At 47.0% G+C, this 26,644-nt stretch overlaps 1 protein-coding gene across 1 annotated transcript; it reads left to right on the forward strand.

Annotated features, from left to right (window-relative positions):
• Nucleotides 1-15,080: 15,080 nt before the first annotated feature.
• On the forward strand, nucleotides 15,081-25,028 carry LOC148439545 (uncharacterized). The gene is given in 6 exon segments (XM_088464607.1): nucleotides 15,081-15,122; nucleotides 18,541-18,608; nucleotides 18,610-18,662; nucleotides 22,835-23,551; nucleotides 23,666-24,814; nucleotides 24,901-25,028. Coding segments are annotated over 6 exon segments (2,157 nt in total).
• The last annotated feature ends 1,616 nt before the right edge of the window (nucleotides 25,029-26,644 follow it).

Raw genomic sequence — 26,644 nt, forward strand, 5'->3', positions numbered from 1 at the left:
GAAGGGACTGCACTGCCTGGCTCTCTGGTGCTTTGTGCCCCGGGAGGCGGAGAAGGGACTGCACTGCCTGGCTCTCTGGTGCTCTGTGCCCCAGGAGGCGGAGAAGGGACTGCACTGCCTGGCTCTCTGGTGCTCTGTGCCCGGGAGGCGGAGTAGGGACTGCACTGCCTGGCTCTGGTGCTCTATGCCCGGGAGGCGGAGTAGGGACTGACCTGCCTGGCTCTGGTGCTCTGTGCCTAGGGAGGTGGAGTAGGGACGGCATTACCTGGTTCTGGTGCTCTGTGCCCGGGGAGGTGGAGTAGGGACTGCACTGCCTGGCTCTGGTGCTCTGTGCCCCGGGAGGTGGAGTAGGGACTGCACTGCCTGGCTCTGGTGTTCTGTGCCCTGGGAGGTGAAGGGACTGCACTGCCTGGCTCTGGTGTTCTGTGCCCCGGGAGGTGAAGGGACTGCACTGCCTGGCTCTGGTGCTCTGTGCCCCGGGTGGTGGAGTAGGGACTGCACTGCTTGTTTCTGGTGCTCTGTGCCCCGGGAAGCGGAGAAGGGACTGCACTGCCTGGCTCTGGTGCTCTGTGCCTCGGGAGGTGGAGTAAGGACTGCACTGCCTGGCTCTGGTGCTCTGTGCCCCGGAAGGTGGAGTAAGGACTGCACTGCCTGGCTCTGGTGCTCTGTGCCCCGGGAGGTGGTGTAAGGACTGCACTGCCTGGCTCTGGTGCTCTGTGCCCTGGGAGACGGAGTAAGGACTGCACTGCCTGGCTCTCTGGTGCTTTGTGCCCCAGGAGGCGAAGGGACTGCACTGCCTGGCTCTGGTGCTCTGTGCCCCGGGAGGTGGAGTAAGGACTGGTCTGAGCTGTTCTTGTGTCTCTTCTGCCTGTTTGCAGGATTTCTGACCCCCCATCAGCTTCTTCCATCTTGATGTTTATGGACCGCTGCTGGGGCTGCATCCACCATGTCCCCATGCATGTGCGTCGTCCTTCCCTGCCTTTGCGCATGAGTCCCTGGGGGCGTTGCTGCTGCTGATTCCCTATCTGCTAGTTGGAGATGACCTGCTCTGAGCACCGGGCACACCGCTGCCTCTGGGATCTACCTGCCCAGCATCTGAAACTTCCCTGGGAAACATCAGACCGTGCACAGAGGAGCCGACAGCCGGGGGGTGATTGGGAGCACCCAGGGCATTAATCACTTGGCAGCGACTGGTAGGCATGGCTAGCATATAAAATATATATATATATATACACACACCCATCAGCCTTAACATTAAAACTACTAACAGGCGAATGGAATAGCGTTGATTATCTTACTACGATGGCACTGGTAGAGGAGGGTTATATTAAGCAGCAAGTGATATGAATGTGTTGTATGCAGGAAAACTGGGTGAGCGTAAGGATCTGACTTTGACAAGGGCCAAATTTGTTTTGCCAGTACGACTGGGTCAGAGCATTTTCACAACGACTGGTCTTGTGAGGGTATTGTCAGTATGCATTGGTTAGTGCCTATAAAAGATGGTGTAAGGAAGGACAACCGGAAAACTGGCAACAGGGTCACAGGTGCCCGAGGCTCAGTGATGTGCATAGGGAGGGAAGGCTAGCGCAAGTGGTCCGTACCCACAGAAGAGCTAACATTGCTGAAAAAGATCATGCTGGCTGTCAGAACATATAGCGCATTGCAGCTTGCTGTATATGGGGCTTCATAGCCACAGACCAGTTATAGTGCCCATGCTGACCCCTGTCCACCATTGAGCAATGAAAGTGTCCTGGTCTTATCAATCGCGTTTTCTTTTACATGATGTGGACGACTGTGCGTCATTTACCTGGGGAAGAGATGGCACCATGTTGCACATGGAAGGAAGACATGCTGTACGAGGGGGTCGCTCAGGGCAATGTTCTGCTGAGAAACCTTAGGTCCTGGCATTCATGTGGCTGTTACTTTGACATGTACCACCTACCTAAACATTGCTGTAGTCCAAGTCCACCCCGTCATGGTAATGGTATTCCCTGATGGCAGTGCCACACTGCAGCAATTGTTCAGGTATGGTATAAAAACATGACAAAGAGTTCAAGGTGTAGACTTGGCCTCCAAATTCCCCTGAGCTCAATCAGGAACTACGCTGCTCTGGTGTCTCCCACAACACATGACCAGACAATCCCAATACGGAATGGTCTCCAAATTCCCCTGAGCTCAATCAGGAACTACGCTGCTCTGGTGTCTCCCACAACACATGACCAGACAATCCCAATACGGAATGGTCTCCAAATTCCCCTGAGCTCAATCAGGGACTACGCTGCTCTGGTGTTTCCCACAACACATGACCAGACGATCCCAATACGGAATGGCCTCCAAATTCCCCTGAGCTCAATCAGGAACTACGCTGCTCTGGTGTCTCCCACAACACATGACCAGACGATCCCAATATGGAATGGTCTCCAAATTCCCCTGAGTTCAATCAGGAACTACGCTGCTCTAGTGTCTCCCACAACACATGACCAGACGATCCCAATACGGAATGGTCTCCAAAAGCAATTGAGCATTTCTCCATCTCAAATTTGCTTTTGTGTCATCTCCAATCCGGTGGCAATCCAATGTTATCCCCTATAGACTACAGCAGAAAAGTGGTCCTAACTGAGAGTGGCAGAAAAAACAACTGACAGTTGGAACATTAGATTTCTCCTAAATGCTTTTTATGTTTTTGCCCTGAAATCTGGCATGAAGCAATGACCGACAGTTCTACCCACCCAATTTCAGCTCAGCATTAGGGTGCCAGGACTTGGCAGGTCCACAGATCTTGTGCCCAGCTGTCTGTAAGCCTGAGTGGCAAACCTGGTACTGCTTTATCTTGTATGATATTTGTGACCTGCCGTAATACCAGACTTGGTGCTTCTTGTGCAGTAGCTACTAAGCTGAAGTGAATAAACCATCCAGTTTTACCGTACCGCCTTGTGACAATATAAGTTATACTGCATACATGTTACATGTGTACATTACACTGTATGTTATATTATACACTGTATGGTATAAATTGTATATCTGTACTATACTGTATATTACACACCTTGTATGTATATTATATGTACTGTGTGTTATATGTTATACTACATACATATTACATGTGTACATTACCCTGTATGTTATATTATACACTGTATGGTATATATTATATATCTGTACTGTATATTACACACCATATATGTATATTATATGTACTGTGTGTTATATGTTATACTACATACATGTTACATGTGTACATTACCCTGTATGTTATATTATACACTGTATGGTATATATTATATATCTGTACTGTATATTACACACCATATATGTATATTATATGTACTGTGTGTTATATGTTATACTACATACATGTTACATGTGTACATTACCCTGTGTTATATTATACACTGTATGGTATATATTATATATATATGTACTATACTGTATATTACACACCATATATGTATATTATATGTACTGTGTGTTATATGTTATACTACATACATGTTACATGTGTACATTACCCTGTATGTTATATTATACACTGTATGGTATATATTATATATCTGTACTGTATATTACACACCTTGTATGTATATTATATGTACTGTGTGTTATATGTTATACTACATACATGTTACATGTGTACATTACCCTGTATGTTATATTATACACTGTATGGTATATATATATCTGTACTGTATATTACACACCATATATGTATATTATATGTACTGTGTGTTATATGTTATACTACATACATGTTACATATGTACATTACCCTGTATGTTATATTATACACTGTATGGTATATATTATATATCTGTACTATACTGTATATTACACACCATATATGTATATTATATGTACTGTGTGTTATATGTTATACTTAATACATGTTACATGTGTACATTACCCTGTATGTTATATTATACACTGTATGGTATATATTATTTATCTGTACTATACTGTATATTACACACTATATGTGTATATTATATGTACTGTGTTATATGTTATACTACATACATGTGTACATTACCCTGTATGTTATATTATAAACTGTATGGTATATATTATATATATATATGTACTATACTGTATATTACACACCATATATGTATATTATATGTACTGTGTGTTATATATTATACTACATACATGTTACAGGTGTACATTACCCTGTATGTTATATTATACACTTAATGGTATATATTATATATATATGTACTATACTGTATATTACACACTATATATGTATATTATATGTACTGTGTGTTATATGTTATACTACATACATGTTACATGTGTACATTACCCTGTATGTTATATTATACACTGTATGGTATATATTATATATATGTGTACTATACTGTATATTACACACCATATATGTATATTATATGTACTATGTATTATATGTTTTACGACATACATGTTACATGTGTACATTATCCTGTATGTTATATTATACACTGTATGGTATATATTATATATCTGTACTATACTGTATATTACACACCATATATGTATATTATATGTTCTGTGTGCTATATGTTATACTACATACATGTTACATGTGTACATTACCCTGTATGTTATATTCTACACTGTATGGTATAAATTGTATATCTGTACTATACTGTATATTACACACCTTGTATGTATATTATATGTACTGTGTGTTATATGTTATACTGCATACATGTTACATGTGTACATTACCCTGTATGTTATATTATACATTGTATGGTATATATTATATATCTGTACTATACTGTATATTACACACCATATATGTATATTATATGTACTGTGTGTTATATGTTATACTACATACATATTACATGTGTACATTACCCTGTATGTTATATTATACACTGTATGGTATATATTATATATCTGTACTGTATATTACACACCATATATGTATATTATATGTACTGTGTGTTATATGTTATACTACATACATATTACATGTGTACATTACCCTGTATGTTATATTATACACTGTATGGTATATATTATATATCTGTACTGTATATTACACACTATATATGTATATTATATGTACTGTGTGTTATATGTTATACTACATACATGTTACATGTGTACATTACCCTGTATGTTACATTATACACTGTATGGTATATATTATATATCTGTACTATACTGTATATTACACACCATATATGTATATTATATGTACTGTGTGTTATATGTTATACTACATACATGTTACATGTGTACATTACCCTGTATGTTATATTATACACTGTATGGTATATATTATATATCTGTACTATACTGTATATTACACACCATATATGTATATTATATGTACTGTGTTATATGTTATACTACATACATGTTACATATGTACATTACCCTGTATGTTATATTATACACTGTATGGTATATATTATATATCTGTACTGTATATTACACACCATATATGTATATTACATTCATTATCCGGGGACATAATTATATCACCTCACCCTGTTATTCCCACTGCCCCAATCCAACATGGCCGCCGGGGCGTCACCCACGTTGCCGTAGTAACGCGCGTGCGCAGAGACAGGTCAGGGGAGTACAGGAAGCAGAGTGATGGGAGATTCCGGTTACTCAGCACACCGGGGCGGCTATCAGTGTGACACAGAGGGTCAGGCTATATACTGTATAACATGTCCTATAGTGCTGAGCGGTGGCCATTTCCTGTATCCCCCCCACAGACTCACATGGAGGAGGACTGAGACACGTGACGTGCTATAGGGGCGTGGCCACAGATAGTCACTGCCCATCATACCAGGAGGTGATGTATATTATTATATTATTACTATATATCCTGTCCTCTCCTGTATATTATGTGCCCCCACTCTCCTCCCTACCTGTCATCTGCCCTGTCCTTCCCTATACTCCTAATGCCCCCTGTCATCTGCCCTGTCCTTCCCTATACTCCTACTGCCCCCTGTCATCTGCCCTGTCCTTCCCTATACTCCTACTGCCCCCTATCATCTGCCCTGTCCTTCCCTATACTCCTACTGCACCCTATCATCTGCCCTGTCCTTCCTTATACTCCTACTGCCCCCTGTCATCTGCCCTGTCCTTCCCTATACTCCTACTGCCCCCATGTCATCTGCCCCTGTCCTTCCTTATACTCCTACTGCCCCCTGTCATCTGCCCTGTCCTTCCCTATACTCCTACTGCCCCCTGTCATCTGCCCTGTCCTTCCCTATACTCCTACTGCCCCCTGTCATCTGCCCTGTCCTTCCCTATACTCCTACTGCCCCCTATCATCTGCCCTGTCCTTCCCTATACTCCTACTGCCCCCATGTCATCTGCCCCTGTCCTTCCCTATACTCCTACTGCCCCCTGTCATCTGCCCCTGTCCTTCCTTATACTCCTACTGCCCCCTGTCATCTGCCCTGTCCTTCCTTATACTCCTACTGCCCCCTGTCATCTGCCCTGTCCTTCCCTATACTCCTACTGCCTCCCTGTCATCTGCCCTGACCTTCCTTATACTCCTACTGCCCCCTGTCATCTGCCCCTGTCCTTCCTTATACTCCTACTGCCTCCTGTCATCTGCCCTGTCCTTCCCTATACTCCTACTGCCCCCTGTCATCTGCCCCTGTCCTTCCTTATACTCCTACTGCCCCCTGTCATCTGCCCTGTCCTTCCCTATACTCCTACTGCCTCCCTGTCATCTGCCCTGTCCTTCCTTATACTCCTACTGCCCCCTGTCATCTGCCCTGTCCTTCCCTATACTCCTACTGCCCCGTCATCTGCCCTGTCCTTCCTTATACTCCTACTGCCCCGTCATCTGCCCTGACCTTCCCTATACTCCTACTGCCCCCTGTCATCTGCCCTGTCCTTCCTTATACTCCTACTTCCCCCTGTCATCTGCCCTGTCCTTCCTTATATTCCTACTGCCCCCTGTCATCTGCCCTGTCCTTCCCTATACTCCTACTGCCCCCTGTCATCTGCCCTGTCCTTCCTTATACTCCTACTGCCCCCTGTCATCTGCCCTGTCCTTCCCTATACTCCTACTGCCCCCCTGTCATCTGCCCCTGTCCTTCCTTATACTCCTACTGCCCCCTGTCATCTGCCCTGTCCTTCCCTATACTCCTACTGCCCCCTGTCATCTGCCCTGTCCTTCCTTATACTCCTACTGCCCCCTGTCATCTGCCCTGTCCTTCCCTATACTCCTACTGCCCCCCTGTCATCTGCCCTGTCCTTCCCTATACTCCTACTGCCCCCTGTCATCTGCTCTGTCCTTCCCTATACTCCTACTGCCCCCTGTCATCTGCCCTGTCCTTCCCTATACTCCTACTGCCCCCTGTCATCTGCCCTGTCCTTCCCTATACTCCTACTGCCCCCTGTCATCTGTCCTTCCTTACACTCCTACTGCCCCGTCATCTGCCCTGTCCTTCCTTACACTCCTACTGCCCATGTCATCTGCCCTGTCCTTCCCTATACTCCTACTGCCCCCTGTCATCTGCCCTGTCCTTCCCTATACTCCTACTGCCCCCTGTCATCTGCCCTGTCCTTCCCTATACTCCTACTGCCCCCTGTCATCTGCCCTGTCCTTCCTTATACTCCTACTGCCCCCTGTCATCTGCCCTGTCCTTCCTTATACTCCTACTGCCCTCCTGTCATCTGCCCTGTCCTTCCCTATACTCCTACTGCCCCCTGTCATCTGCCCTGTCCTTCCTTATACTCCTACTGCCCCCTGTCATCTGCCCTGTCCTTCCCTATACTCCTACTGCCTCCTGTCATCTGCCCTGTCCTTCCCTATACTCCTACTGCCCCCCTGTCATCTGTCCTGTCCTTCCTTATACTCCTACTGCCCCCTGTCATCTGCCCTGTCCTTCCCTATACTCCTACTGCCCCCCTGTCATCTGCCCCTGTCCTTCCCTATACTCCTACTGCCCCCCTGTCATCTGCCCTGTCCTTCCCTATACTCCTACTGCCCCCTGTCATCTGCCCTGTCCTTCCTTATACTCCTACTGCCCCCTGTCATCTGCCCTGTCCTTCCCTATACTCCTACTGCCCCCTGTCATCTGCCCTGTCCTTCCCTATACTCCTACTGCCCCCTGTCATCTGCCCTGTCCTTCCCTATACTCCTACTGCCCCCCTGTCATTTGCCCCTGTCCTTCATTATACTCCTACTGCCCCCTGTCATCTGCCCTGTCCTTCCCTATACTCCTACTGCCCCCTCTCATCTGCCCTGTCCTTCCTTATACTCCTACTGCCCCCTGTAATCTGCCCTGTCCTTCTCTATACTCCTACTGCCCCCCTGTCATCTGCCCTGTCCTTCCCTATACTCCTACTGCCCCCTGTCATCTGCCCTGTCCTTCCCTATACTCCTACTGCCCCCTGTCATCTGCCCTGTCCTTCCCTATACTCCTACTGCCCCCTGTCATCTGCCCTGTCCTTCCCTATACTCCTACTGCCCCCCTATCATCTGCTCTGTCCTTCCCTATACTCCTACTGCTCCCAAATACAGTTCTGTACCCGGGAATGGGAGCAGGTAATGCGTTGTGCGTGGGAGAGCATTCCACAGTGTGTGCAGCCCAAATACAGTCCTGTACGCGGGAATGGGAGCAGATAATGCGTTGTGCGTGGGAGAGCATTCCACAGTGTGTGCAGCCCAAATACAGTCCTGTACCCGGGAATGGGAGCAGGTAATGCGTTGTGCGTGGGAGAGCATTCCACAGTGTGTGTGCAGCCCAAATACAGTCCTGTACCCGGGAATGGGAGCAGGTAATGCGTTGTGCGTGGGAGAGCATTCTACAGTGTGTGTGCAGCCCAAATACAGTCCTGTACCCGGGAATGGGAGCAGATAATGCGTTGTGCGTAGGAGAGCATTCCACAGTGTGTGTGCAGCCCAAATACAGTCCTGTACCCGGGAATGGGAGCAGATAATGCGTTGTGCGTGGGAGAGCATTCCACAGTGTGTGTGCAGCCCAAATACAGTCCTGTACCCGGGAATGGGAGCAGGTAATGCGTTGTGCGTGGGAGAGCATTCCACAGTGTGTGTGCAGCCCAAATACAGTCCTGTACCCGGGAATGGGAGCAGATAATGCGTTGTGCGTGGGAGAGCATTCCACACTGTGTGTGCAGCCCAAATACAGTCCTGTACCCGGGAATGGGAGCAGATAATGCGTTGTGCGTGGGAGAGCATTCTACAGTGTGTGTGCAGCCCAAATACAGTCCTGTACCCGGGAATGGGAGCAGGTAATGCGTTGTGCGTGGGAGAGCATTCCACAGTGTGTGTGCAGCCCAAATACAGTCCTGTACCCGGGAATGGGAGCAGATAATGCGTTGTGCGTGGGAGAGCATTCCACACTGTGTGTGCAGCCCAAATACAGTCCTGTACCCGGGAATGGGAGCAGATAATGCGTTGTGCGTGGGAGAGCATTCTACAGTGTGTGTGCAGCCCAAATACAGTCCTGTACCCGGGAATGGGAGCAGGTAATGCGTTGTGCGTGGGAGAGCATTCCACAGTGTGTGTGCAGCCCAAATACAGTCCTGTACCCGGGAAAGGGAGCAGGTAATGCGTTGTGCGTGGGAGAGCATTCCACAGTGTGTGTGCAGCCCAAATACAGTCCTGTACCCGGGAAAGGGAGCAGGTAATGCGTTGTGCGTGGGAGAGCATTCCACAGTGTGTGTGCAGCCTAAATACAGTCCTGTACCCGGGAATGGGAGCAGATAATGCGTTGTGCGTGGGAGAGCATTCCACAGTGTGTGTGCAGCCCAAATACAGTCCTGTACCCGGGAAAGGGAGCAGGTAATGCGTTGTGCGTGGGAGAGCATTCCACAGTGTGTGTGCAGCCTAAATACAGTCCTGTACCCGGGAATGGGAGCAGGTAATGCGTTGTGCGTGGGAGAGCATTCCACAGTGTGTGTGCAGCCCAAATACAGTCCTGTACCCGGGAATGGGAGCAGGTAATGCGTTGTGCGTGGGAGAGCATTCTACAGTGTGTGTGCAGCCTAAATACAGTCCTGTACCCGGGAATGGGAGCAGATAATGCGTTGTGCGTGGGATAGCATTCCACAGTGTGTGTGCAGCCCAAATACAGTCCTGTACCCTGGAATGGGAGCAGATAATGCGTTGTGCGTAGCATTCGACAGTGTGTGTGCAGCCCAAATACAGTCCTGTACCCGGGAAAGGGAGCAGGTAAAGCGTTGTGCGTGGGAGAGCATTCTACAGTGTGTGTGCAGCCTAAATACAGTCCTGTACCCGGGAATGGGAGCAGGTAATGCGTTGTGCGTGGGAGAGCATTCCACAGTGTGTGTGCAGCCCAAATAGTCCTGTACCCAGGAAAGGGAGCAGGTGATGCGTTGTGCGTGGGAGAGCATTCTACAGTGTGTGTGCAGCCTAAATACAGTCCTGTACCCGGGAATGGGAGCAGGTAATGCGTTGTGCGTGGGAGAGCATTCCACAGTGTGTGTGCAGCCCAAATACAGTCCTGTACCCGGGAATGGGATCAGGTAATGCGTTGTGCGTGGGAGAGCCTACTACAGTGTGTGTGCAGCCTAAATACAGTCCTCTACCCGGGAATGGGAGCAGATAATGCGTTGTGCGTGGGAGAGCATTCTACAGTGTGTGTGCAGCCTAAATACAGTCCTGTACCCGGGAATGGGAGCAGGTAATGCGTTGTGCGTGGGAGAGCATTCTACAGAGCGTGACTGGAGAGGTGACTGCTGGGAATGGGACATTATACAGTAACACCAGGGGATGTGTCTGGGTGATGACCGGAGAGGTGACTGCTGGGAATGGGACATTATACAGTAACACCAGGGGATGTGTCTGGCTAATGACTGTGTCTGGGTGATGATCAGAGAGGTGACTGCTGGGAATGGGATATTATACAGTAACACAGGGGATGTGACTGGGTGATGACCGGAGAGGTGACTGCTGGGAATGGGACATTATACAGTAACACCGGGGGATGTGTCTGGGTGATGACCGGAGAGGTGACTGCTGGGAATGGGACATTATAGAGTAACACCAGGGGATGTGTCTGGGTGATGACTGGAGAGGTGACTGCTGGGAATGGGACATTATACAGTAACACCGGGGGATGTGTTTGGATGATGACCGGAGAGGTGACTGCTGGGAGTGGGACATTATACAGTAACACCGGGGGATGTGTCAGGCTGATGACTGGAGAGGTGACTGTTTGGAATGGGACATTATACAGTAACACCAGGGGATGTGTCTGAGTGATGACTGGAGAGGTGACTGCTGGGAATGGGACATTGTACAGTAACACCCGGGGATGTGTCTGGGTGACTGCTGGGAATAGGACATTGTACAGTAACACCAGGGGATGTGTCTGGTTGATGACTGGAGAGGTCACTACTGGGAATGGGACATTATACAGTAACACCAGGGGATGTGTCTGGGTGATGACTGGATAGGTGACTGCTGGGAATGGGATATTATACAGTAACACATGGGATGTGTCTGGGTCATGACTGGAGAGGTGACTGCTGGGAATGGGATATTATACAGTAACACAGGGGATGTGTCTGGGTGATGACCGGAGAGGTGACTGCTGGGAATGGGACATTATACAGTAACACCGGGGGATGTGTCTGGCTAATGACTGTGTCTGGGTGATGACAAGAGAGGTGACTGCTGGGAATGGGATATTATACAGTAACACAGGGGATGTGTCTGGGTGATGCCTGGAGAGGTGACTACTGGGAATGGGACATTATAGAGTAATACCAGGGGATGTGTCTGGGTGATGACTGGGGTGATGACTGCTGGGAATGGGACATTATACAGTAACACCAGGGGATGTGTCTGGGTGATGACTGGAGAGGTGACTGCTGGGAATGGGACATTATACAGTAACACCAGGGGATGTGTCTGGGTGATGACTGGAGAGGTGACTGCTGGGAATGGGATATTATACAGTAACACAGGGGATGTGTCTGGGTGATGACCGGAGAGGTGACTGCTGGGAATGGGACATTATACAGTAACACCGGGGGATGTGTCTGGGTGATGACCGGAGAGGTGACTGCTGGGGATGGGACATTATACAGTAACACCGGGGGATGTGTCTGGGTGATGACCGGAGAGGTGACTGCTGGGAATGGGACATTATAGAGTAACACCAGGGGATGTGTCTGGGTGATGACTGGAGAGGTGACTGCTGGGAATGGGACATTATACAGTAACACCGGGGGATGTGTTTGGATGATGACCGGAGTGGTGACTGCTGGGAGTGGGACATTATACAGTAACACCGGGGGATGTGTCAGGCTGATGACCGGAGAGGTGACTGCTGGGAATGGGACATTATACAGTAACACCAGGGGATGTGTCTGAGTGATGACTGGAGAGGAGACTGCTGGGAGTGGGACATTATACAGTAACACCAGGGGATGTGTCTGGGTGATGACTGGAGAGGTGACTGCTGGGAATGGGACATTGTACAGTAACACCCGGGGATGTGTCTGGGTGATGACTGGAGAGGTCAGTACTGGGAATGGGACATTATACAGTAACACCAGGGGATGTGTCTGGGTGATGACTGGATAGGTGACTGCTGGGAATGGGATATTATACAGTAACACAGGGGATGTGTCTGAGTCATGACTGGAGAGGTGACTGCTGAGAATGGGATATTATACAGTAACACAGGGGATGTGTCTGGGTGATGACCGGAGAGGTGACTGCTGGGAATGGGACATTATACAGTAACACCGGGGGATGTGTCTGGCTAATGACTGTGTCTGGGTGATGACCCGAGAGGTGACTGCTGGGAATGGGATATTATACATTAACACAGGGGATGTGTCTGGGTGATGCCTGGAGAGGTGACTACTGGGAATGGGACATTATAGAGTAATACAAGGGGATGTGTCTGGGTGATGACTGGAGAGGTGACTACTGGGAATGGGACATTATACAGTAACACCGGGGGATGTGTCTGGGTGATGACTGGAGAGGTGACTGTTGGGAATGGGACATTATACAGTAACACCAGGGGATGTGTCTGAGTGATGACTGGAGAGGAGACTGCTGGGAGTGGGACATTATACAGTAACACCAGGGGATGTGTCTGGGTGATGACTGGAGAGGTGACTGCTGGGAATGGGACATTGTACAGTAACACCCGGGGATGTGTCTGGGTGATGACTGGAGAGGTGACTGCTGGGAATGGGACATTGTAAAGTAACACCCGGGGATGTGTCTGGGTGATGACTGGAGAGGTGACTGCTGGGAATGGGACATTGTACAGTAACACCAGGGGATGTGTCTGGGTGATGACTGGAGAAGTGACTGCTGGGAAGGGGACATTATACAGTAACACCAGGGGACGTTTCTGGGTGATGACCGGAGAGGTGACTTGTGGGAATGGGACATTATACAGTAACACCAGGGGACGTTTCTGGGTGATGACCGGAGAGGTGACTGCTGGGAATGGGACATTATACAGTAACACCGGGGGATGTGTTTGGATGATGAACGGAGAGGTGACTGCTGGGAGTGGGACATTATACAGTAACACCGGGGGATGTGTCTGGCTGATGACCGGAGAGGTGACTGCTGGGAATGGGACATTATACAGTAACACCAGGGGATGTGTCTGGCTGATGACTGTGTCTGGGTGATGACCATAGAGGTGACTACTGGGAATGGGACATTATACAGTAACACCCGGGGATGTGTCGGGGTGATGACTGGATAGGTGACTGCTGGGAATGGGACATTGTACAGTAACACCAGGGGATGTCTCTGGGTGATGACTGGAGAGACTGCTGGGAATGGGACATTATACATTAACACCAGGGTATGTGTCTGGGTGATGACTGGAGAGGTGACTGCTGGGAAGGGGACATTATACAGTAACACCAGGGGATGTGTCTGGGTGATGACTGCTGGGAAGGGGACATTATACAGTAACACCAGGGGATGTGTCTGGTTGATGACTGGAGAGGTAACTACTGGGAATGGGACATTATACAGTAACACCAGGGGATGTGTCTGACTGATGACTGTGTCTGGGTGATGACCAGAGAGGTGACTTCTGGGAATGGGACATTATACAGTAACACCAGGGGATGTGTCTGGTTGATCACTGGAGAGGTGACTACTGGGAATGGGACATTTTACAGTAACACCAGGGGATGTGTCTGGCTGATGACTGTGTCTGGATGATGACTGGAGAGGTGACTGCTGGGAATAGGACATTATACAGTAACACCAGGGGATGTGTCTGGGTGATGACTGGAGAGGAGACTGCCAGGAAGGGGACATTATACAGTAACACCAGGGGATGTGTCTGGGTGATGACTGGAGAGATGATTACTGGGAATGGGACATTATACATTAACACCAGGGGATGTGTCTGGGTGATGACTGGGGAGGAAACTGCTGGGAATGGGACATTATACAGTAACACCAGGGGATGTGTCTGGGTGATGACTGGAGAGGTGACTACTGGGAATGGGATATTATACATTAACTCCAGGGGATGTGTCTGGGTGATGACTGGGGAGGAAACTGCTGGGAATGGGACATTATACAGTAACACCAGGGGATATGTCTGGGTGATGACTGGAGAGGTGACTACTGGGAATGATATATTATACAGTAACACCAGGGGATGTGTCTGGGTGATTACTGGGGAGGAAACTGCTGGGAATGGGACATTATACAGTAACACCAGGGATGTGTCTGGGTGATGACTGGAGAGGTGACTACTGGGAATGGGATATTATACAGTAACACCAGGGGATGTGTCTGGGTGATGACTGGGGAGGAAACTGCTGGGAATGGGACATTATACAGTAACACCAGGGAATGTGTCTGGGTGATGACTGGAGAGGTGACTGCTGGGAATGGGACATTATACAGTAACACCAGGGGATGTGTCTGGGTGATGACTGGATAGGTGACTGCTGGGAATGGGATATTATACAGTAACACATGGGATGTGTCTGGGTCATGACTGGAGAGGTGACTGCTGGGAATGGGATATTATACAGTAACACAGGGGATGTGTCTGGGTGATGACCGGAGAGGTGACTGCTGGGAATGGGACATTATACAGTAACACCGGGGGATGTGTCTGGCTAATGACTGTGTCTGGGTGATGACAAGAGAGGTGACTGCTGGGAATGGGATATTATACAGTAACACAGGGGATGTGTCTGGGTGATGCCTGGAGAGGTGACTACTGGGAATGGGACATTATAGAGTAATACCAGGGGATGTGTCTGGGTGATGACTGGGGTGATGACTGCTGGGAATGGGACATTATACAGTAACACCAGGGGATGTGTCTGGGTGATGACTGGAGAGGTGACTGCTGGGAATGGGACATTATACAGTAACACCAGGGGATGTGTCTGGGTGATGACTGGAGAGGTGACTGCTGGGAATGGGATATTATACAGTAACACAGGGGATGTGTCTGGGTGATGACCGGAGAGGTGACTGCTGGGAATGGGACATTATACAGTAACACCGGGGGATGTGTCTGGGTGATGACCGGAGAGGTGACTGCTGGGGATGGGACATTATACAGTAACACCGGGGGATGTGTCTGGGTGATGACCGGAGAGGTGACTGCTGGGAATGGGACATTATAGAGTAACACCAGGGGATGTGTCTGGGTGATGACTGGAGAGGTGACTGCTGGGAATGGGACATTATACAGTAACACCGGGGGATGTGTTTGGATGATGACCGGAGTGGTGACTGCTGGGAGTGGGACATTATACAGTAACACCGGGGGATGTGTCAGGCTGATGACCGGAGAGGTGACTGCTGGGAATGGGACATTATACAGTAACACCAGGGGATGTGTCTGAGTGATGACTGGAGAGGAGACTGCTGGGAGTGGGACATTATACAGTAACACCAGGGGATGTGTCTGGGTGATGACTGGAGAGGTGACTGCTGGGAATGGGACATTGTACAGTAACACCCGGGGATGTGTCTGGGTGATGACTGGAGAGGTCAGTACTGGGAATGGGACATTATACAGTAACACCAGGGGATGTGTCTGGGTGATGACTGGATAGGTGACTGCTGGGAATGGGATATTATACAGTAACACAGGGGATGTGTCTGAGTCATGACTGGAGAGGTGACTGCTGAGAATGGGATATTATACAGTAACACAGGGGATGTGTCTGGGTGATGACCGGAGAGGTGACTGCTGGGAATGGGACATTATACAGTAACACCGGGGGATGTGTCTGGCTAATGACTGTGTCTGGGTGATGACCCGAGAGGTGACTGCTGGGAATGGGATATTATACATTAACACAGGGGATGTGTCTGGGTGATGCCTGGAGAGGTGACTACTGGGAATGGGACATTATAGAGTAATACAAGGGGATGTGTCTGGGTGATGACTGGAGAGGTGACTACTGGGAATGGGACATTATACAGTAACACCGGGGGATGTGTCTGGGTGATGACTGGAGAGGTGACTGTTGGGAATGGGACATTATACAGTAACACCAGGGGATGTGTCTGAGTGATGACTGGAGAGGAGACTGCTGGGAGTGGGACATTATACAGTAACACCAGGGGATGTGTCTGGGTGATGACTGGAGAGGTGACTGCTGGGAATGGGACATTGTACAGTAACACCCGGGGATGTGTCTGGGTGATGACTGGAGAGGTGACTGCTGGGAATGGGACATTGTAAAGTAACACCCGGGGATGTGTCTGGGTGATGACTGGAGAGGTGACTGCTGGGAATGGGACATTGTACAGTAACACCAGGGGATGTGTCTGGGTGATGACTGGAGAAGTGACTGCTGGGAAGGGGACATTATACAGTAACACCAGGGGACGTTTCTGGGTGATGACCGGAGAGGTGACTTGTGGGAATGGGACATTATACAGTAACACCAGGGGACGTTTCTGGGTGATGACCGGAGAGGTGACTGCTGGGAATGGGACATTATACAGTAACACCGGGGGATGTGTTTGGATGATGAACGGAGAGGTGACTGCTGGGAGTGGGACATTATACAGTAACACCGGGGGATGTGTCTGGCTGATGACCGGAGAGGTGACTGCTGGGAATGGGACATTATACAGTAACACCAGGGGATGTGTCTGGCTGATGACTGTGTCTGGGTGATGACCATAGAGGTGACTACTGGGAATGGGACATTATACAGTAACACCCGGGGATGTGTCGGGGTGATGACTGGATAGGTGACTGCTGGGAATGGGACATTGTACAGTAACACCAGGGGATGTCTCTGGGTGATGACTGGAGAGACTGCTGGGAATGGGACATTATACATTAACACCAGGGTATGTGTCTGGGTGATGACTGGAGAGGTGACTGCTGGGAAGGGGACATTATACAGTAACACCAGGGGATGTGTCTGGGTGATGACTGCTGGGAAGGGGACATTATACAGTAACACCAGGGGATGTGTCTGGTTGATGACTGGAGAGGTAACTACTGGGAATGGGACATTATACAGTAACACCAGGGGATGTGTCTGACTGATGACTGTGTCTGGGTGATGACCAGAGAGGTGACTTCTGGGAATGGGACATTATACAGTAACACCAGGGGATGTGTCTGGTTGATCACTGGAGAGGTGACTACTGGGAATGGGACATTTTACAGTAACACCAGGGGATGTGTCTGGCTGATGACTGTGTCTGGATGATGACTGGAGAGGTGACTGCTGGGAATAGGACATTATACAGTAACACCAGGGGATGTGTCTGGGTGATGACTGGAGAGGAGACTGCCAGGAAGGGGACATTATACAGTAACACCAGGGGATGTGTCTGGGTGATGACTGGAGAGATGATTACTGGGAATGGGACATTTAAATTAACACCAGGGGATGTGTCTGGGTGATGACTGGGGAGGAAACTGCTGGGAATGGGACATTATACAGTAACACCAGGGGATGTGTCTGGGTGATGACTGGAGAGGTGACTACTGGGAATGGGATATTATACATTAACTCCAGGGGATGTGTCTGGGTGATGACTGGGGAGGAAACTGCTGGGAATGGGACATTATACAGTAACACCAGGGGATATGTCTGGGTGATGACTGGAGAGGTGACTACTGGGAATGATATATTATACAGTAACACCAGGGGATGTGTCTGGGTGATTACTGGGGAGGAAACTGCTGGGAATGGGACATTATACAGTAACACCAGGGATGTGTCTGGGTGATGACTGGAGAGGTGACTACTGGGAATGGGATATTATACAGTAACACCAGGGGATGTGTCTGGGTGATGACTGGGGAGGAAACTGCTGGGAATGGGACATTATACAGTAACACCAGGGAATGTGTCTGGGTGATGACTGGAGAGGTGACTGCTGGGAATGGGACATTATACAGTAACACCAGGGAATGTGTCTGGGTGATGACTGGAGAGGTGACTGCTGGGAATGGGACATTATACAGTAACACCAGGGGATGTGTCTGGGTGATGACTGGAGAGGTGACTACTGGGAATGGGATATTATACAGTAACAGGGGATGTGTCTGGGTGATTACAGTATCATTGTGTCAGGTTCCTATAAGGTGTCAGGATGTCACTGTCTATGTCTCCATGCAGGAGTGGGAGTATATAGAGGAACACGGGTCTGTAGAAGTACGTGATGATGGAGAATCACCGGCCCCTCACTTCACTGGGTAAGAGGAGACTATATCACTGTCCTGTCTGGGTAAATAGGAGATGTCCTCACTTTGGGGCTGATGCTTAGTTTCACAGAATTCGGTTTTGCAGATGGATCTATGAAAAACAACTCAGTGGAATTTCCACTTGCCCCTGAAGGCTAAACTCAGCAAGTGCGTTTGGAGGGTGTGCAGTCAGAATTGCGTGCAATGCTGAGTTGTGTGTAAACCAAGATCCATCTGGTGCAAATATGCGCTGATAATTATTTTTACAGTAGTGTGTTTATGAGATATACTGTACATTGTTTTGGTTGTGTGTGTGTATATAAGTTTTTTTATTTTATTTAATGTTTTCAGGTATACTTAGCTGAGACCACCTATCCGGGGCCCCCTTAGTATTAGGAGCCTATCACACCCTTTCCTGGCATTTACATCCCCCTCTGTGCCCTCCGTCATCTCTGGTATATAAGCAGCGCTTAGTGTTTCATCATCCCCTAGAATTGCAGTGGTATCAGACACTAGGGGGCAGTGCAGAGTGTTTCATCATCCCCTAGAATAGCAGTGGTATCAGACACTAGGGGGCAGTGCAGAGTGTTTCATCATCCCCTATAATTGCAGTGGTATCTGACACTAGGGGGCAGTGCAGAGTGTCTCATCATCCCCTATAATTGCAGTGGTATCAGACACTAGGGGGCAGTGCAGAGTGTCTCATCATCCCCTAGAATTGCAGTGGTATCAGACACTAGGGGGCAGTGCAGAGTGTCTCATCATCCCCTAGAATTGCAGTGGTATCTGACACTAGGGGGCAGTGCAGAGTGTTTCATCATCCCCTATAATTGCAGTGGTATCAGACACTAGGGGGCAGTGCAGAGTGTCTCATCATCCCCTAGAATTGCAGTGGTATCAGACACTAGGGGGCAGTGCAGAGTGTCTCATCATCCCCTAGAATTGCAGTGGTATCAGACACTAGGGGGCAGTGCAGAGTGTCTCATCATCCCCTAGAATTGCAGTGGTATCAGACACTAGGGGGCAGTGCAGAGTGTCTCATCATCCCCTAGAATTGCAGTGGTATCAGACACTATGGGGCAGTGCAGAGTGTCTCATCATCCCCTATAATTGCAGTGGTATCTGACACTAGGGGGCAGTGCAGAGTGTCTCATCATCCCCTATAATTGCAGTGGTATCTGACACTAGGGGGCAGTGCAGAGTGTCTCATCATCCCCTAGAATTGCAGTGGTATCAGACACTAGGGGGCAGTGCAGAGTGTCTCATCATCCCCTATAATTGCAGTGGTATCAGACACTAGGGGGCAGTGCAGAGTGTCTCATCATCCCCTAGAATTGCAGTGGTATCAGACACTAGGGGGCAGTGCAGAGTGTCTCATCATCCCCTAGAATTGCAGTGGTATCAGACACTAGGGGGCAGTGCAGAGTGTCTCATCATCCCCTAGAATTGCAGTGGTATCAGACACTAGGGGGCAGTGCAGAGTGTCTCATCATCCCCTAGAATTGCAGTGGTATCAGACACTATGGGGCAGTGCAGAGTGTCTCATCATCCCCTATAATTGCAGTGGTATCTGACACTAGGGGGCAGTGCAGAGTGTCTCATCATCCCCTATAATTGCAGTGGTATCTGACACTAGGGGGCAGTGCAGAGTGTCTCATCATCCCCTATAATTGCAGTGGTATCAGACACTAGGGGGCAGTGCAGAGTGTCTCATCATCCCCTATAATTGCAGTGGTATCAGACACTAGGGGGCAGTGCAGAGTGTCTCATCATCCCCTAGAATTGCAGTGGTATCAGACACTAGGGGGCAGTGCAGAGTGTCTCATCATCCCCTAGAATTGCAGTGGTATCAGACACTAGGGGGCAGTGCAGAGTGTCTCATCATCCCCTAGAATTGCAGTGGTATCAGACACTAGGGGGCAGTGCAGAGTGTCTCATCATCCCCTAGAATTGCAGTGGTATCAGACACTAGGGGGCAGTGCAGAGTGTCTCATCATCCCCGAGAATTGCAGTGGTATCAGACACTAGGGGGCAGTTCAGAGTGTCTCATCATCCCCTAGAATTGCAGTGGTATCAGACACTAGGGGGCAGTGCAGAGTGTCTCATCATCCCCTAGAATTGCAGTGGTATCAGACACTAGGGGGCAGTGCAGAGTGTCTCATCATCCCCTAGAATTGCAGTGGTATCAGACACTAGGGGGCAGTGCAGAGTGTCTCATCATCCCCTATAATTGCAGTGGTATCTGACACTAGGGGGCAGTGCAGAGTGTCTCATCATCCCCTATAATTGCAGTGGTATCTGACACTAGGGGGCAGTGCAGAGTGTCTCATCATCCCCTATAATTGCAGTGGTATCAGACACTAGGGGGCAGTGCAGAGTGTCTCATCATCCCCTATAATTGCAGTGGTATCAGACACTAGGGGGCAGTGCAGAGTGTCTCATCATCCCCTAGAATTGCAGTGGTATCAGACACTAGGGGGCAGTGCAGAGTGTCTCATCATCCCCTAGAATTGCAGTGGTATCAGACACTAGGGGGCAGTGCAGAGTGTCTCATCATCCCCTAGAATTGCAGTGGTATCAGACACTAGGGGGCAGTGCAGAGTGTCTCATCATCCCCTAGAATTGCAGTGGTATCAGACACTATGGGGCAGTGCAGAGTGTCTCATCATCCCCTATAATTGCAGTGGTATCTGACACTAGGGGGCAGTGCAGAGTGTCTCATCATCCCCTATAATTGCAGTGGTATCTGACACTAGGGGGCAGTGCAGAGTGTCTCATCATCCCCTATAATTGCAGTGGTATCAGACACTAGGGGGCAGTGCAGAGTGTCTCATCATCCCCTATAATTGCAGTGGTATCAGACACTAGGGGGCAGTGCAGAGTGTCTCATCATCCCCTATAATTGCAGTGGTATCAGACACTAGGGGGCAGTGCAGAGTGTCTCATCATCCCCTAGAATTGCAGTGGTATCAGACACTAGGGGGCAGTGCAGAGTGTCTCATCATCCCCTAGAATTGCAGTGGTATCAGACACTAGGGGGCAGTGCAGAGTGTCTCATCATCCCCTAGAATTGCAGTGGTATCAGACACTAGGGGGCAGTGCAGAGTGTCTCATCATCCCCTAGAATTGCAGTGGTATCAGACACTAGGGGGCAGTGCAGAGTGTCTCATCATCCCCTAGAATTGCAGTGGTATCAGACACTAGGGGGCAGTGCAGAGTGTCTCATCATCCCCTAGAATTGCAGTGGTATCAGACACTAGGGGGCAGTGCAGAGTGTCTCATCATCCCCTAGAATTGCAGTGGTATCAGACACTAGGGGGCAGTGCAGAGTGTCTCATCATCCCCTAGAATTGCAGTGGTATCAGACACTAGGGGGCAGTGCAGAGTGTCTCATCATCCCCTAGAATTGCAGTGGTATCAGACACTAGGGGGCAGTGCAGAGTGTCTCATCATCCCCTAGAATTGCAGTGGTATCAGACACTAGGGGGCAGTGCAGAGTGTCTCATCATCCCCTAGAATTGCAGTGGTATCAGACACTAGGGGGCAGTGCAGAGTGTCTCATCATCCCCTAGAATTGCAGTGGTATCAGACACTAGGGGGCAGTGCAGAGTGTCTCATCATCCCCTAGAATTGCAGTGGTATCAGACACTAGGGGGCAGTGCAGAGTGTCTCATCATCCCCTATAATTGCAGTGGTATCAGACACTAGGGGGCAGTGCAGAGTGTCTCATCATCCCCTATAATTGCAGTGGTATCAGACACTAGGGGGCAGTGCAGAGTGTTTCATCATCCCCTATAATTGCAGTGGTATCAGACACTAGGGGGCAGTGCAGAGTGTTTGGGAGCCCCTGGAGTTTCTCTGAGCCCCACCTATAGCCCAAATACCAGCGGGGTTAGCAGTGATTATTAAACAGGAAGTGGATGTGTTGCTACAATGGTGGAGAAACCCATCTGTTTCCTGTGAAAGAGCATAGGTGGTGGGACAGGGACTTACTAAAGTGTTGATGAAGAGTGTGGAATGCCACCTAATGCTATGGGAGCACCACAACTGGCTATCAGAAAGTCCTTGGTGAGGGATTTGAGACAATTTTATTTAGAATGACTTTGTTTTATGTTGTGAAATAAATAAATGTATTGTTAATATATCTATTATAAATCTAACTGATTTACATTTTTTTCCAGCAGAACAATCTAAACATCCATCAACTCATATCAAGGAGGAACCAGTCTCATGTGATGTAGAAAACCTCACACACACCAACATTTATACACCCACATATCATACACAGTATACATCTACTCATATTAAGGAGGAACCAGTCTCATGTGATGGAGGAACCCTCACAGACACCAACATTTATACACCCACAGATCATACACAGTATACATCTACTCTTATTATGGGGGAACCAGTCTCATGTGATGGAGGAAACCTCACAGACAGTGACATTTATACACCCACAGATCATACACAGTATACATCTACTCATATTAAGGAGGAACCAGCCTCATGTGATGGAGGAAATCTCACAGACAGTGACATTTATACACCCACAGATCATACACAGTATACATCTACTAATATTAAACCAGTATCATGTGATGAAGGAAACCTCACAGACACCAACATTTATACACCCACAGATCATACAGAATATACATCTACTCATATTAAGGAGGAACCAGTCTCATGTGATGGAGGAACCCTCACAGACACTGACATTTATACACCCACAGATCATACACAATATACATCTACTCATATTAAGGAGGAACCAGCCTCATGTGATGGAGGAAACCTCACAGACACCAACATTTATACACCCACAGATCATACACAATATACATCTACTCATATTAAGGAGGAACCAGCCTCATGTGATGGAGGAAACCTCACAGACAGTGACATTTATACACCCACAGATCATACACAGTATACATCTACTCTTATTATGGGGGAACCAGTCTCATGTGATGGAGGAGACCTCACAGACAGTGACATTTATACACCCACAGATCATACACAGTATACATCTACTAATATTAAGGAGGAACCAGCCTCATGTGATGGAGGAAACCTCACAGACAGTGACATTTATACACCGACAGATCATACACAGTATACATCTACTAATATTAAACCAGTCTCATGTGATGAAGGAAACCTCACAGACACCAACATTTATACACCCACAGATCATACAGAATATACATCTACTCATATTAAGGAGGAACCAGCCTCATGTGATGGAGGAAACCTCACAGACAGTGACATTTATACACCCACAGATCATACACAGTATACATCTACTCTTATTAAGGAGGAACCAGTCTCATGTGATGGAGGAAACCTCACAAACACCAACATTTATACACCCACAGATCATACACATTATACATCTCATATTAAGGAGGAACCAGTCTCATGTGATGGGGGAACCCTCACAGACACTGACATTTATACACCCACAGATCATACACAGTATACATCTACTCATATTATGGAGGAACCAGTCTCATGTGATGGAGGAAACCTCCCAGACAGTGACCTTTTTACACCCACAGATCATACATCTACTCATATTATGGAGGAACCAGGATCTTCCAAAGGTGATAGAAGCTTTAATAACCAGTTCATCTATGTTAAATCCCAGAAGAAAATACAAATTATTAACATTGGATACAAATCTTGGTCCTGTTCTGAATGTGGAAAATTTTTTAATAAGAAAGATCATTTTCTGGTACATCAGAGAGTCCACACAGGAGAAAAACCGTATTCTTGCTCTGAATGTGTGAAATGTTTTATTAGTAAATCATCCCTGAATAAGCATCTGAGACTCCATACAGGAGAGAAACCATATTATTGCTCAGAGTGCGGGAAATATTTTACCTGGATATCAGGTCTGAAAAAGCACCAGAGACTCCACACAGGAGAGAAACCGTATTCTTGCTCGGAGTGTGATAAATGTTTTATCTGTCCATCAAATCTAAAAAATCACCAGAGAATCCACACAGGAGAGAAACCATTTACTTGCTCTGAATGTGGAAAAAGTTTTACCAAAAAGACAGGATTGCAAAATCACCAGAGAAGCCACACTGGAGAGAAACCATATTCCTGTTGTGAATGTGGTGAAGGTTTTACTATCAAAAAAAGTCTCACAAAGCATCAGAGAACCCACACGTGAGAGAGATAATTTTTCATGCTCTGTATGTGGGAAATGGATTAAAAGTAATTTCCGAACTCGTTTAACATCAGAGAAGTCACACAGGACAAAAATTATACTCTTGCTCGGAGTGTGGGAAACAAATAACCAGTAATTCACATCTCGAAGTACATTGGAGAGCTCAGACGGGAAGAAAAGCCATATGCCTAGAATGAAAGTGGTAAATGTTTTACAAAAACATACTTTCTACTGCATCAGAGAAACCATATAAGTGAAACAGGAGTGATTTTTCAGTATATAATCTTTAATGAACACCTCCATGACAATATAATTTTATGATAAAGAAAAAAAATACATAGTAATTCCATTAATGTTATAAAAAAAAAAAAAAATTCAAATAATATAAAAACAAATAAAGAAAAATAATAAAGTGTAAAATTTAAATCATAATATTAAGACCCATTGTTTGGTGAATTCTCTAAATATATAATATAAAAAGAAAATAACACTATAAAACTAAATCGTAAATACATGACCCATTGGTGAATTCTCGAAACAAAAAAATTAATCTGTTTTAGCCCCTCTATTAAAATATGCATGAGATGTGTGGACCAGCAGTGCCGCTGGTCCACACATCTCATATTAACTAGTTCAAGTAACTGGTAACAATTTTTATTTAAGGAGAGAGCTACTGGTTTTGTCAATGTATTATGTATAGTTGCAGATGGCCGGCACTCAGTTGTTTCAATCCTCAAATACCTAGGTACCTCCAGAAACAATGTAATATCCACAACAACCACTGTGGCACTCTCAGGACTTAGCTGCACGAAGAAACTGGTGAAACTACACAGAAATGTACAACAAAAGCAGACCACCTACCGCATCAGAGAACCATACAGAAATTTTTTACAAGTGAAACAGGTGTGATTTTTTCAGTCTACCGTCATCTTTAATGAACACCTCCATGACAATATCTTTTTATGTGAAAGAAAAAAAATACATAGTGTTTCCATTAATGTTATAAAAAAAGAAAATTCCAAACAATATAAAAAAGAGAAAATAATAGAATAAAATGAATTCATAAAAATAGATCTGATTTAGTCCCTACCTCAAAAATAAAAAAATATATATATATATTGGAATCACAAGGGCTCTGCACTCACCATAATAACTATAAACAGTGAGGTTTTGGTTCATGAATTGATCAATGCATTTAAGCTTGCAGCCCCCATCACAGGACCCCACTTTACTGCAAGTCCCTACTCTATTGCTCAGAATTATAACATGGACATAGCCATCACATTAGTTTTTAAACTCAGGGTATGCTATCAAGGTTTAAAGGTCACAGCAACTTTGCTTTTAAATGTGAGACAGTTACCAAGCACACCTGTTGCAAAGCACCTAGGAAAACAGCTAGTTAAAAAGGGTGCATGAGAAAATGTGATCACAAAAATGATTAATTATAAAAATTAATCATAATAAACAAAAAGCACTAATCCACGGCACTCACCATTCCTAGATTTGGGGTGCAACATGGTATGTGACCACATTGTTTAAATAGGAATCACAAGGGCTCTGCACTCACCATAATAACTAACAATAATAATAATAAAAATAATAAACTGGGGTTTTGGTTCATGAATTGATCAATGCATTTAAGCTTGCAGCCCCCGTTTTATTTATATATTTATATATAATTTATTTATTTAATTACTTAAAAAATAATCTTGGCAAACTATTGGACCATAACTCAATCTTATATCAGGTCTAAGATGATAATTTGGATTTGCTGAAATATATTGAAATACATTTTGTGAGGTTTTATGATGTC

Source organism: Taudactylus pleione, unplaced genomic scaffold (assembly GCF_031769625.1).
Source record: "Taudactylus pleione unplaced genomic scaffold, aTauple2 ptg001716l, whole genome shotgun sequence".
In the NCBI taxonomy this organism is placed as follows: Eukaryota; Metazoa; Chordata; class Amphibia; order Anura; family Myobatrachidae; genus Taudactylus; species Taudactylus pleione.